At 41.9% G+C, this 15074-nt stretch overlaps 1 protein-coding gene across 1 annotated transcript; it reads left to right on the top strand.

Moving 5' to 3' along the window:
• Positions 1–10738: 10738 nt before the first annotated feature.
• Positions 10739–14324, top strand: LOC148316877 (uncharacterized). Its single transcript, XM_088286889.1, has 6 exons — positions 10739–10798; positions 11281–11337; positions 11813–11935; positions 12488–12822; positions 12903–13109; positions 14150–14324. Exons 1-6 carry the CDS (start codon positions 10739–10741, stop codon positions 14322–14324), a joined length of 957 nt encoding a protein of 318 aa, XP_088143015.1.
• The last annotated feature ends 750 nt before the right edge of the window (positions 14325–15074 follow it).

Here is a 15074-nt window from a genome sequence, read left to right on the forward strand (position 1 = left end):
GAGAGTTCTTTGATCCCTTCTTAGTAAACGACCTCCCACTTTCTCCATCAACCTCAACCCCACACTGAAATAAAAAATAAAAGACTAGTGCAATATTTATCTCACATCACAAAAAATGTCTTTGCTTTTTGGGGGGTTGAAAAATCCTTGAAATTTTCATCAAAAGCACTTTAATCAGGCACTCCTCAGGTCAGCTAATGAGCTAGCAGAAGCGGGGCCCTTGCTGGGCCGGTCGCTTCAAAGCGCTAGCTCATTAGCGTTAGCAGCTCTGATTATGATACATTCACATGCTCCCTTGCATGCACTGGTTCTCTCTCTGCTATCTCTCTCTCTCTCTTTCTCTCGTTCTCTCTCTCACACACACACACACACACCCCCACGCACACACACGCACACCTACACTAAAACCCACACATTGAGCGAGAACGCTGTCATTAGCCCAGCTAGCATCATTAGCGATGAATAGCCAAGGTCAGCGTTTGAAGGCGCAATCACTCCTAAAGCAAACTCTTACAGTGTCAATTTTAGCTTCTTCAACAGCCTCAAAGTTATAACATTGAGACAGAGGACATGGAGAGTGGAGAAAACGTGACAATCTCGCGTGAAGGAATTAATATTTACAATGTGCACTTCGATCCTTTGGAGGATTTCTTTGAATCTAGAGTTTGCCTTGTTTATTTTTCCCATTGCGAGGAGGAAAGGATCACGGATTATTCATCTACATATTCACTGCCGTCAGTACACCACATCAGTGTTTCTCATGTTTATTGACACCAGCTGTGGTCAAAGCTTGATAAATGTGATTGACAATGTAGAACAATAGCCCGTTGGGAAAGGATTTAAAGCGTGCACTGTTTCTTCTAAAAAAATAAATAAAAGAGTAACTGCTTGTGTTGACTGTTTGTATAATGTATAAAGTCTCCCAAACTAATCACCGTAATAAAAATTAGTTTGTAACTGCATTTTAGTAATCTGATGAGTGGATTTAAAAAAGGTTGTTTTCACCGTTGTGGGCGTTGTGAATGCATGCTGTGTGCATATGTGTATGGGTGTACTTGCAAGGAGACCCTGTTGAAAAAGAAAAAAAAATATCCAGTCCGATTAGCTCCATTAGTGGATTAGCCGGATTAGCGGGTTAATTGCTGTCTGTTGCTGCGTTGGTTCGCGCAGGCTAATGATGGCTAACGCTAGTTAATCTCACAACACAGCCGCGTAAAACAGCTACTGTCACGTCTGGCAACATGGCGCACACATCGAGAAGCTTCCCATGAGGATTAGGAGCAAGAGTTGTTTGGAGCACACATCTGTAGCTAATCTCGGATTAATCATCACAGGTTTAGCTATCTTTTATTGACCACTGTGGCGTGTGAATTTTGTTTGACATGACATGTTTTCACTTGGCTTTTCACAATATGTCACTATATCAGGTCCAACACATGGCCTCATGTGAATATGTTTCCAATACCTTTGCAATATGTTTCCACTAAACGAACTAACACTCACTTGACTCGCCTATAAAAAGTTAATCGCTGGCTATTTACAACAACTATTCTAAAAGATGCTTGACTGTGTCAATTCTATGGTTTTTCTTTATCTTTACCTTTATCTTTATCTTTAAGTTGTCTTACTTAATTAGTCCAAAATAGTATTTTGTAATCAATATGTTTCATTCTTGATTTCTGATGTCTGTCTAAACTAAAACATCTCTTTCATCTTCTTACTCAAAATAATTCCTGACCTTTCCTCGAGAAAAAGAACAAACTTCTGCTAATCACCTGACTAGACTGTGTGATTTATTTTTTCATGTTCCCACTCTCTCCCAAACTAGAGGTGGTTATGATGGCCAGGATGACAGAGCTGTGGAAGACCCCCTTCCAGGAGAGCATGAAGGCGTGGCAAAGAAGGATCGGAGAGTGCGACTGACTCCTCAACGATGAAAACGTAGTTGCTTTTCGTGACACCAGTGAGTGTTTTTGTTGCAAAGCATAAGAGTAGTTAATCAAAGCTTTATGATAGTACCACTTGCATCCTTGAATGGAATTCTGGAGAAGTCCATTTGCGCTTTATGACGCTGCGGCGTTTATTTGCCGAAGGGAACCAAAACAAACTAGACCCCAGTAGCCACAGTAAAAACAAACGTTTACAGAAACAAAACATACAAAGCCTTGTAAAGTGATATGTCGGCCGTAGGTTGTGGTGTTGAGATCTGAGTGAGAGCGCTCGTTATTTATGCGGTAGCCAATGAGGTTTGACATATGGCTTGAGGACAGGAAACGCCAGGGGTTATGGGTAAAATGGGTGTTAGGAGAGTGTGCAGAAAACCAAAAGCGCGCCCAACCCTATGCACGCCGTTTGCACGCCACAATGTTTGTAGTGGGAGGGTGGGCAGCGTGGACACACCCACACACACACGCGCACACACAAGTGTAGTGTGTGGGCACCTCAGCCTCATTAAGGGGAAGTGAAGGACTCCCTGCTCATCTTTTAAAGATAAAACAAAGTGCTGTGATGTCATACCTCATCAGCCTTGGCCAAGTAGACGAGAAGCACTTTAGCAGAAAGAGCATAGTGTGTGATCGCCTGAACGCGCAGACCTCCCTCTGACTCTCTGTTGTGCTATTTCACTCGCTCTCTCGCTCGCTCACACACACGTACGCAGACAGACACACAATCGTTGTGGCGGTGGATGGTGGATGAGGGATGCATGTTGGTTTGGGGCTAAACATGATATCTCCTTTCCCCAGGGCCAGCCAATCAGAACAGCCTGCCAGGAAAAAACAGCAAAAGCACTCAAGACAGGGACAGGAAAAAACACACACACTCGTAAACACAAGGCAGGACACTAACAGGCACGTAAAGCTGCAAAACACGCTCTTCACAAACTTTAACGTGCAGCAAAACTCCCTCCGAGCAAACAATCCATCATGAGAAAGAAATGCTTGATGCACAAAATGCAAGTTGAGTGATTTTTAAACATTACGCAACTTCTTCATCATCACCATTTGTGCTCATCAAAAGTGGAAATAAGAACACACGTACATGGGGAAGAACGCGTGAACAAGCGAGTACAAAGCCAAGCCTCGTCCTCAACGCCATCGTTCTTAGAGTTGCACCAGTGCCTGCAGGGCTGTGCTACCTTAAGGTGGGTGCTGACGGGTGTGGGGCACAGGAAGTGAGTACCTGGGGGGCAACAGGGAGGGGAAGTGCCTAGAGGTCCAGAGTCACCGCTGTGGGCTCTGTTTAAGGGGGAACGATCGGGGCAAAGTGTTTCAAGAGGAAGTGGAATAGTGGCAAAACAGGCGGAATGGAAGATGTAACCACCAACATCAATTTGGGGCTGAGATGTAAAAAATAAATCAGAGTACATTGAAAAACAAAAACAGCTTGGCCATGGGAGGTTTCTGTGGAAGAGTTATGCCTTGCTAATATGCCAGAGATGTTAAAATGCTTCACACTCCTACTTGTAATTACCCTACACAATGTTCAATTATTGGGTGGCGATACATATTTAAGTTTGCGTCTGACTGGTCAAGTTCAGTAATAATAAAATAACAAACGCATACAATTAATAAGAAAATTATTGACACTCCGATATGCATATTGCATCAGCCAATAGCACAAAATCAGATGCATTCATTAAAAAGAATAAATCAATAAGAAACATCAATTTTACGGTACCGTTTTTTGCTGTTTATTTTCATGTGTGTCATGCAACAAATAACAGCCAGCACACAAAAAAATGGTTACAATAATTCAATTTTCTTGATTCAATTTGTATTAAAAGTTTTCATTCTCATCTGTGTTTTCCGCTTTCACAACTCACAAAAGGAATTATGGTGAGCAGCAGTGTTTGTTTGTTTTTAAAAAGTTGCCTCTTTCGCATCCATTGCAATGTATTGGAAATCAGACCTTCCACATTTGCCGTTTTTTCTAAAACAATTAATAAGATTTTGCAGATTACATTCATTTAATTCATTTTTTAGTGCATCACAATAAGCCGTATTTCAAAGTCATATAGTCTTAATTCATTTGTCTGATTTATTGCGTCATCTAATTAATTTTGTGACATTTTAAAATTTGGACTGTGTGCCAGAACCATGGATTTTCTTTTGTATTTTGTATTCTTTTGTATATGATTACCTTTGATACAACTCTTGTAATATAGCTCATTATCTGATTTACTGCAGTTGTACCTAAAGTTGTGGCCAGCGAGTGCATGCATTATGAAACGAAAATATTTTTGTTGTATTTATTTCTTCATTGATTACCACAAAACAGCAGTGGCCCAGGACATCATGTAGAGTGAGGAATAAAGTGGGACTGAGTGGTGAGGTGAGGTATTTGGCGATGGTGGGGTCATTATGGGCTGTAGAAGCGTGTGGATGAGGGGGCATCGGAGCAGGGAGGAGGGGTTGAGGAGATTTGCGCGGGGTGAAGGCTGGATGGGGGGGGGGGGGGGTCGGTGCTTGGAGGCTGGTGAGCGGCATGGTTGGGGGAGGACGGTTGGCGATGGTGGTGATGGTGGTGGTGGGTTGGGGTGGGGTATCAGTGGGGAATGGTGTCAGCTGCGGAGGCAGCAGGGAAAGCCGACATCTTAATAAAACAGCCTCGGGCTAAATCCCATTAAAGGCCTCAGAGCCTGTTACCACTGCTGGCCAGGTAACGCACACACACGCGCACCCCCACGCACGTCACACACATTACACATTCCTCACATACACACACATCGGATTTGGGCATGCGCGTGCACACACACGAATATATTATATATGGACCCTTGTGTCCGTCTCTCTGTCTGTTCCTGTCGGTCCATGTGTGTCTGTGTGTGGGGGGGGATTGTTCTTTGTGTTCATTTTTTTGTGTTATTACGTGTGGTTTTGCCATCTGACCGTCACGCCGTTCTGCAGTCCAAACACACATCCTCGCGCCTTTTGTTGCTGCGAGGTTAACGGTCGGGTGATTTGACTCTGATGCGTGTGCGAGGTCAAATGTCATGGAGGAAAACGAGTGCTGGTGAAATGCAAGTAGATACTGCGACCTTATGAAAAAAATTATCAAGATGGGACTTTTGATGAATCAATCATTGTAAGACTTTATAATTTTGTTTCCAAATCAATACATTTTAGACATTTGTACATTTAGGATGAGTTTGGTGTCATCGAACATCATCAAACACCTTCGGGCTGAACTCAAATAGAGTTTGTGAGCCAGGCCTTCAGTCAGTGACCTCTGGACAAAAAAAATTCCCTCAGACACATGTTACCATCATCTCTTCAATGTCTTCCCAGGAGCGGATGCTGAGGTTACAAATCGATATTCCATCAAATGAGTTTAATCCATTGTCAATGTGGTGTCCCAATACTTTTTGTCCATTAAGATACTCGTCGTGACAACGTAGTAACGGTTGTATTTCTCTCTCCACTCAGCAACTGAGATTCGGTTCTCAATTGCCTTATCACGTTAAGTAAATAAAAACAAAATGTATGATTTCAAAAACATATTGTGTAAATGAGAATAACATAAGAAGAGCTTTTTTCCATTTTCACTTTCTGCATGATATAAAGACTTCTTTTCCATAGCGAATCATATTTACCCTTGAATTTGCTCCTCATTACAATTTCCTGATAAATGAATACCAAGGGTGATGTTGGAGAAGCATTGAGTTGCGTGAGAGATTCTTGAACGGACCGTTAAAAGTGACTCCCTGTAAGGTCGAACGTTCCACTTGTAAACTTGACAGACAGATGCCATGTGCCTCCATCTTGCTCTACAGCTCCCCCTGGTGGACGCGGGCAGACTTGTCTACAAGGGCAACATTGGATCTGTTTAAAATCCAAACAGTCTGAACCACTGAAGTACTCAAAATGTGGCTCAGTACTATACATAAACTTAAATCATATTATAGAATTACGTCACTGAGTGACAGGTGCATTTCTCTAAATGAAGAAGTGACTTTTTACTGACTTCATGTACGGTTCACAAGGCCAAACGGAAGCAAGTCACCAGCCAGCCTCTAACTCCTGCATACAGCAATCTCCATCCTCTCTTGTGTGCCATATTTCTAAGAGAAGTGCTTTCTTTCATGCACACAGCAGTGAGACTGTCTGCCGGAGCAGCCCTGCAAGAGATTTGTCAGCCATGGCAATTTCTCCACGGAGCACTACTGAGGCTCTTATGTTGAACAGCATCTAAACTGTCCTCTGAGTTTTTATGCTCACATACATTCTGCGATTGCAGACCAGAATCTCAATCTACTCCATCTATGCATCCTTGTATACGTTCAGCCCGGAATGAAACACCTCCCCACACATGTGCATAGTTAAGCATTGGGAGCGAAAGAAAGAAGGAAGAGATCAATTTGCAAAGCGATTTCTATACGTCCCAAAGTTGAAGTTGAGCCTCGGTGTGACAGAACACACAAGTTCCTGTTGTAGTAAACTATTGTTTTGACAGGATGTCACTTCAGTTCTGCCGAGTGTGTGTGAGAGCGCCTAGCGTCGCGCGCCTCCTCTTTATCTCAGGCCTAAGGCTACTGTCACTGAGCCGGGGGGAGAGTGGGAGACCGAGGCAGACAGACAGAGGGGGAGAGAGAAAGAGAGAGAGAGAGAAGGAGGGAGGGAAAAGAGAGGAAAATGGGGTAGATAATTCACTTGTCAGCTGCCTGATGAAATGCCATTTTAACTGAAGCTGCTAATAGGAGCATTACAGGGGTTCAGCAAGCCAGAGACAACTTGCTGAGTGTGTGTTATGTTGGTGTATGTGTGCACGTGAGTAATATCAATAACTTTTGCCACTCATAATGTTTCATCTTTTGCTTCCAAAAACAATCAAACCCAGTTGGTCAATGTACAATATTGTTGGGTGTTCTCCTGTACTTTTTTCATCAAAAGATAACTTTAAAAATATCATTTCTGTACAGAGATAATGCTTGATTAATTAATTGTACAGAGATATATTGATTTAACATTTTTTTATTTTTGTGATTGTACTATACAGTATATGGATTATATATGCAAGGAACGAACTACAATAAACACTTCTCAACATTGTTCATTTTGACATCATTGCAAAGTGCTTAAAAAAATAAAATATAACTCATTCTTTAAGTAAATTAAATAAAGTGGTTGTATTTTAGCACAAACATGGTTGGGATTCCGCTTTGGAGTTCCCGCCGATGCATTGCTGGCAGATATGCAGCATCACAGCAAACAGTAGCAGTGTCCACCAGCATTAGCGCTTTAAAAACAACATCTAAGAGACTCACACACTCACTCACACAGAGGAAGGGTTAAGAGAGCCCTGAGGCCAAGATATTTACGCAAGAATGGGCTGAATACTCGCTGTCTCCTTCTGCATGTGTGTGTTTGCAAATGTTTGTGCGTGCCAAAGGCTGCATTCTCCAATTTACATTTCCATACATTTATATATTAGATTTAAATCTTTGACTCATATATTTTTAATTGCCCACGTTTATCTATATATGTGCAAACTGTGACGCACCAACACATCATTGTGGAGTTTGTGCATAATGATTAAAAACAATATATTGATTACTCAAAGCTTTACAATATGGAACTATTTCTCAATGTTTTTTACTGACCCAAATTTCAATCCTAATTAAACTCATTAAAAAACATAACATAAACCATAGTCTCAAATAGATTGCTTAAAAAAAATCCTAAATGTGCATTGAACTGTCATACGCTCTATCCTTGCAGCTGCTTTAAATATTTCTTCATCAATATCAACTTGTGAAAAATAGAACAAAATTGAAATGTCAAGGTCATGTACACAAAACAATTCAGATTAAAAACTCTTTTGCTTTGTGCTGAGTCTGAATGCCATCTAGTGGCTAAAACGAGAGGCCATGTTCCTTTTCCATCAGGTTTGTGGCAGCATGACCAGAGGTCACAGCCAACGACACTTCCATGTACACAGCACCCCCTGCAGGCTTAATCGTGAACTGATTCAAATCTCTATACACTTGAGGCAGTACAATTAAGGGTCATCTAGAATTAGATGACATTTTCAATCATTAAAAATATGTGTGCTTAAATCACCATCTAATTCTAGACTAACCTGCATTTAATGAAGATTTAAAAAATAGTTAATGTTGACACAATCGGTGTTCATTTAAGAATATGTAGGATCATCTATCATTATACCATGGTTGAAGTAATTAATTTGTAGCTTTTTTTTCTTGGTGATTTGAAGAATAGCACCAAGAGACTCTCAAGAGAACTGCCGCTGATCTCACTAGCTAGTGAGCATCTTGAAGTAATTCAGTCTGCTTAAAGCTACTCAGCATTCATTTGCAGTTATAATTGTGGTTATCGTTGATAATAGTGTACAACTTGTGACACAGAGTCCCTGTAGACGTGCATGGGTAAATATTTAAAATTGTTCATTTTGTGTTGTTTAATAAAAAGATTGACTGAACATTTGAAATAAAGGGACTGTCATTGCAATTGCACCTTTATCTTCCTCCTCTTTCTTCAATCAATAAATACTGTACAATTTATAGTCGAGAAAATTGCTGGACTGCAATGCTGCAGTACCTCGAACCATATTCATGTCCCAGCGGTCATCAGTATTCAGCTAGTGAGGAGAAAACAGTGACACTGGCTGGTTCTCCCAGTGGCTGAGTGCGGAGGAGAAGAGGCCTACAGAGATAGACATAATATGCACACACACCTGCGTGCACCCTGTGTGGCACCTAGATCTCCTAATTTAGCCTCTAGAGAGCTGAGACGTCGGGATGTCAATCTCACAGTGCAGCTCTTTTCCCCACTTAACTTTTTAACAGAGTTTTCTCCTCATCACTACCCCCTGTATTTATAGCTGCCAAGCCTGGAGCAGTCACGTATTTCTCCCACTGTATGTGTGTGTGTGTGCGCGTGCACGTGTGTGTATTTACCAACTGTTTATACTTTTTTTTTGCTGCGTGTGTAGAGCTGCACAGCTGTTGATATTGTGGGGTTACGGGGTTTGGTATTTCAGTCAATTTCCACCGAGACAAAGATGAAGCGCAAGGCAAGAGACAGAAGAGGAAGAGTGTGAATCGCTGGAGGAGAAAAAAATGAGAGCTGAGGAAGAAAGAGATGGCGGTTAAAGGGATGGGGGTTGATGGAGGTTTTGAAGGGATAGAGGGATGGATGGAGGGATGAGACCGACTTCTGGCCGAGCGAGCTGCTCTGAGACTAATTAAGGTGAGGGCAGTGGCAGAGAGGAGGTAATGATGAAGAAAAGGATTTACTCTTTCCATCCCTGCATCTAAAACGCACACCGCCGACTCTCTAGACATCACTCGACACCCCCTCCGTCCATCACCTGCTTTGCCCTCCATCCCCACTTCTTTAGGTTTTTCTACCTACCTGTCAATACTCATTTTGTTCTTCGAACCAGCGGTTTATACAATAACAGAGTTGAAGTTAAGGGGCAACAAAAATGCAACTAAGCACAACAGCTTGTGAAATCAGTTGAGCACAGGAATTTTCAAACTTTGGGTACAAGGGACTCCTTACAAGAGATATTTTTATTATTCTTCTTTCATTGTAATTTGAGGAATATTAAGCACAGACATCACGCTGTATATAATCATAATTAAACAAATAAGTAGAAAATAACCTTAAAAAAGGGTTAAAATTCAGAAACTGTGTTTTATTAATATCGATATGAAAAATACTCTTTGTAGAAGCTTTGAAGCTCGGTTAGGCTGGAAGTTCAGCAGATGTAAATTATTTTTCTGGCTTTGTTTTGTGTATTTTTATTAGTGTTTTCTCTTTTTACATAAGGCAAAATACACTTTACTCAAGAGAAGAAATACAAAATTTAAATGTTTTACCTCGCCCTCCCTGCAATAAGGACACTTGATGAAGGCAGAATGCTTCCTTACATTGTCATCACAAGTGAGCTGGAAGATAGATGGCTGGGTGAAACTATTCTCATTCTCGTTATAGAGCTTATTGAAGGTAATATGTATGTTTTTGAAATGTGGGAGTAAGCTGAAGTACATAGCCACCATCAATAAGTGCATAATCGATATAATAGGCAGATTAAATTACATCAAGCCTGTAATTATGATAAAAATAGCTCCTTTAGTGAACAATTTGGACATTTTTAGTTCTTCTTATCATAAAAAATATACATAAATAAATATAAATACTAACATCCATTTACCATCCAGCAGTACGTAGTATTTGTGTTCGTTGTTCGTTATTTATTTATTTATTTATTTATTTATTTTGATTGACCTTGGACTATGTACACCAACACCTGGAAGTACTTTTGATCTCGCCCTTTGAAATATGGGTAGCATAACAATTAGCCGTTCACAATGAATGGCGTCCATCTCTTTTGGTCATTGATCTGAAATCAGATATTAAAAATTGGACGAGTTTTTTCATTTTCATGTAAAAACTCAAAAACTGAAAGACACATTGATTTTATCCGTTTGTTTTCTGGAAATTGTAAGCAAATAACATATCCAATAACAATTTAATTTTCAATTTCTTATTTCAAAAATGAAAATTATATATAGGACCGGACACAAATTTTGGGGGAATTCCCTGAAGTTGTCACCGACAGCATTTCTCCTACAGACCAGGAGATGGCGACAACGTAGAGCCTGGATAGTCAGGTTGCCGCACTTCATTTATGGTGATGTGATGTGATTCACTTTCATTTATGGGGCGTGAAATTGAAGCGCCTATTTCCACGCTAAACCAAAGCAGTCATCATGACATACCACAGGATGGCGCTAGTGTGCAAAGCGGCGTTAAACAAGCAGAAGAATAAAGTTGGCTGAGTGTTGGAGTCTAATGTTCTTGCTTGAGATGGTCTGTAGTTGTGGGTTGTCTGGATCCAGAGAAGCCTTTTCTTGTGTGAAGATGGCAATTGAAAGCCGTGGAGTGCAGTGTAGGCTTTGAGGGTGGTCTCCATCATATTGATCAACAAAAATCAGCAGCAACAACCGTGCCGTTATTGAACACTCTAAAGCCCATCATGTCAATGTCACTGCAGGTCTCATATCAAATCCTAAATACCTTTTCTGTTGCTGGTCCTTCCCTATGGAATAACCTCCCATTAAATGTTGGGCAAGCCCCCTCTCGGTCCATTTTTAAAACCTGCTTGAAGACACATTTTTATTCTTTAGCTTTTGACGCAACATGAGACTGTCGCTCTTCTGATATTATATCTATATCTTTTTGATATTTTTGCTTGGTGCCCTTGTTTACTCACAATTGCACTTTGCCTCGCCTCTGCGTAATTGGCGTACAGGCAGGCCCCGCCCCGCATATAACGCTCAAAGGTCCGCAACTTAATATGACGTCAGATGTGAGTTTGGAACAATTCGCTTAAATTGTTTAAATTCTGTTAAACTGCTCATTTCCCCTCAAGTAATGCGTTCCTAACTTCAATGTCAACGAGCTACAAAAGAAATTTAAAATATGTTATGCGTGTCTACAGTAAAGCTAGTGTAACCCTTTTGGGGGTCTTTTCAAGTAACTCTACTAAACAAATGACGATCTTCATGTGGAGGGAGTAATTACACTTTTTTCTAAACTTCTGACATTTTGGCGAATTTCTTCAAGAAAATACATCATTTATAATAAAGTTGTAAAGCTATAATCAGATAATTATTAGTTCAACGCATCAGTTGTATGCGCTCCATACGTTAGAATCCATTTTGAATTTGTTTTGATTCATTGAAATAGTCGTGTTTTGTCCTTAGTATTTTGTCGTTGACCTCACATAGTTTCGAGGACGGGTGGATAGACAGAACGAAATGTGTGGGGTTTTTTCTCTCCAGTATTCCGCACACGAAGTCCAGCAACATGAGGTCCACCGTCGGTGCAGTAATTTTGCTTTGGCACCAGGTGGCACAAGAAGGAAATATCCGCCTATCAAGTGTCGCTGCTCCACGCAGCACAGGGTAAGATAATGCGTTTTTTCTCTTGTTTCTGTGAACCCATATTTATCGTGGGGGTTGCATTCGTCGGAGTTTCTGTGATTACTGACCCGAAACCAACGGATCAACGGAGCTGACATGTTTAGTCCTAGTTTGGTAAAACCATCGTTAGCCAGAGGAAACATCATCTCAGCCATGTACACTGGTCATAACAATATTTTGCCACAAAAAAAAAAAAGATTTTTGCTCCGATGATGCAGAAAATTGCAAATAGGCTTGGTTTCTTTTTTGTGTGTAAATAACAAATGATAGGTTATAATAGGAGAGATAATATATAATAACATACAATCAAAATGAACACCTATGATGGATCATGAAGTGAGCGCGGATGGCAACCAGTTCAGGGTGTACCCTGCCTACTGCCCGAAGATAGCAGGGATAGGCTCCAACACCCCCTAGCGACCCTTGTGAGAAGAAGCGGTACAGAAAATGGATGGATGGAATATATATATAACATTGTTTAAAGTTTTTAAGAACACATTCTCAGGAATAAATTAAAATGTGTTAATCTTGCAGCAAGTCCTGAGGCCCAAAGTACCCCGGAAGGGAATAAGGACCCAACCAGATGCAGTCGAAGCAGCTTCTAACTTGGTCATCCCACCTGCACTCCTACCAGCAGAGGCAGTGACACGCATTTCTCCCTCTGTCATCCCACCTGTTGGCCAAGCAACAGAGGACGAGTCACCCGTTCCTCTCTCTGCCATCCCACATGATGACCTACCAGCGGCATTAGTTCTGCCTCGCATCCCACAGGATCGCATCTCCTCGCCACCTATACCACTGACCATCCACAACCTCTTAGCGGAGGAGTACCAGCGCATCTATCACGAGTTTGTGGATGACAAATTGAGGTCTGCTTGGCGTCAAATTGTCAGCATGTTGTTTACTATTCCAAGGTGTATATTTAATGTTGCTATTTTTACTGCCACAGATTTAAGACAAGCCGGGCCGGAACATATACACTTGCGGAGGGACGTCGCATCAAACGGAAGCTGTGGAAACGTCTGGGTGGTCCCACGTTCGCAACGACAGAGGATGCAAACGGACGCTTGCATATCACTCCATCATACGTTGGTGGGGACCTCCCTCCTCAGTATGTAGTTGATATTTCGCACGAGCCCAAACCTCGAAAGCGGTCGTAAACAAGATAAGGAGAAGAGAGCAAGTGTATTGAATATGATGAATGTGTGATATTTTTTAACAAGATTAGTATCTCTGGTTTCTATTTCAAACGGTTATCGTTTCCAGACTTTTGTCCAATGCTCACAAAAAATGAATGGGACACACGATAACCAAGTACCAGAGACATTCATTTCAGATTTTTGGTGTAATCTTTTTAATAGCATCTTTACTACTCACTGCTGTGAAAAATGTCATTAAAACTTTTAAATCCAGGGGTGGCCTATAAATTTACACAGAATAAGGTAAATTTACACCCCCTTTATTTTTTTGGCTCATTAAACATTGAGATGTATGACCTTTGACCCTTTTGTGTTCCATTCTCATGATGTGCGGTATAAAAACACAGTGGATATCGTCATTGGACAAGGTCATGTGATATTTTGACCCCGTAGCTTGGAGTGCTATAGCAAGATGCAATTGAGTAGAAGCAGGACTTCCAGTATGTGTGCGAGTGTGAATAGTATTAAAGTAGCAGCATGTCAGTGTGCGCTGTGTCAAGAGCGCTGTCAGTCACTCATCCATCCAGCTGGCTAATTGGCTCCTTACCCCCTCTCTTTCTCTTCCTCTCTCACTCCCTCCCTCTCGCTCGCTTTTACTCTCTACCTCCCTCTCTCACTCCCTCCATCAGCCATTGCTCCTAACTGCACGCCGGAGGCCAAAATGCAGATGAGGACTGCCTCGCGTCAGGGGGAGCTTCTGCTCTGCTTAATTATCCAAGTGTGTGTGTGAAAGACTGTGTGTGTGTGTGTAAGAGAGACGGCGCTAGCTTATCGGTTTAGCGGCCCACACACACACTGAATTTTCATAGCTGCTGTTGCTTCTATGCTAAACAGCAAAGCATCCTGGGAATTGCAGTGACAGCTCATTTTGGTTTCCTTGCAGTCTTGGTATGAAAGCTGCAGAGAGACAACCTGTCCCTTACTCCTTATCCAAATAACACACACTGACATAGATGCACACCTTCACACATACACCATCGTTCTCCTCTCTCCACAGTGCTCATGGGAACAGGTCCGGGTCCTGTCACCAACCTCCCCTCACTCCCTCACCTCACCCCCATCACCAATCCACCCCACCCCTCACCATGGCGGTGACAGGGCTTGTTGACAAACGCCAGCAGTCATCAGGGCACCATGGGAAATCTTCTGCCACCATTTTGTCAGCAGAATGACAGAAGTTGTTAATGTCTCACCTCTCGCCATGACACGAGACGCAGTGGCTGACAGACTCTGACACATGCCCTACACACAACGCAAACACACAAACATTCCCCTTAATGCACACACACTAGTGCGCGGCCAGCTCCAACGACACACATGCTCGTATACATAAAACAATATGCTACACACACACACACCCTTTATGACCCCCAATCCTTAACACATTCAGTCCTTGTGTGTAAAGCGCCTGCCAACTAGTGTGGATATTTAGTGTGAGTGTATGAGTTGGGACTGTTAATGAGGAGGTGTGTATGGCTTCTAATGACTCAAGAGTGTGTGCGCAAGCAGTGTCTCCATCCAACACAGATCAATAACATTTACAATCCCGACAGGAGATCGGGCCCGGCCAACAAGCCTAACTGCCCGTTATGAGAACATGATGAACTCCAGACACAAGCAACCCACACACATACTCACAGAGATACGTATGGAGAGATTTGCTGGACAGCCAATTAGCGCTCCTCATAAACTAGCCGACTAGCTCCGCTCTAAGCTGCAGCATCCACTTGTGTACCCTTAACATGGTACCAACAAATTAAAGTGTGTATTTGTATGTCTGATGCTGAGGCTTGCAAAAATCCCGGGAAAAATCAACAAAGCCTCAATGTCTCAAGAACACAGGCCCATGACTAGTTTACATAATCTCTCTCCACTATGCATCACACGATACACATTACAAGAATGGAATGTTTTTAGTTTAA

The sequence above is a fragment of the Idiotropiscis lumnitzeri genome, chromosome 21 (genome assembly GCF_059441095.1).
Source record: "Idiotropiscis lumnitzeri isolate Australia: NSW breed Sydney's pygmy pipehorse chromosome 21, RoL_Ilum_1.0, whole genome shotgun sequence".
Classification (NCBI taxonomy): Eukaryota; Metazoa; Chordata; class Actinopteri; order Syngnathiformes; family Syngnathidae; genus Idiotropiscis; species Idiotropiscis lumnitzeri.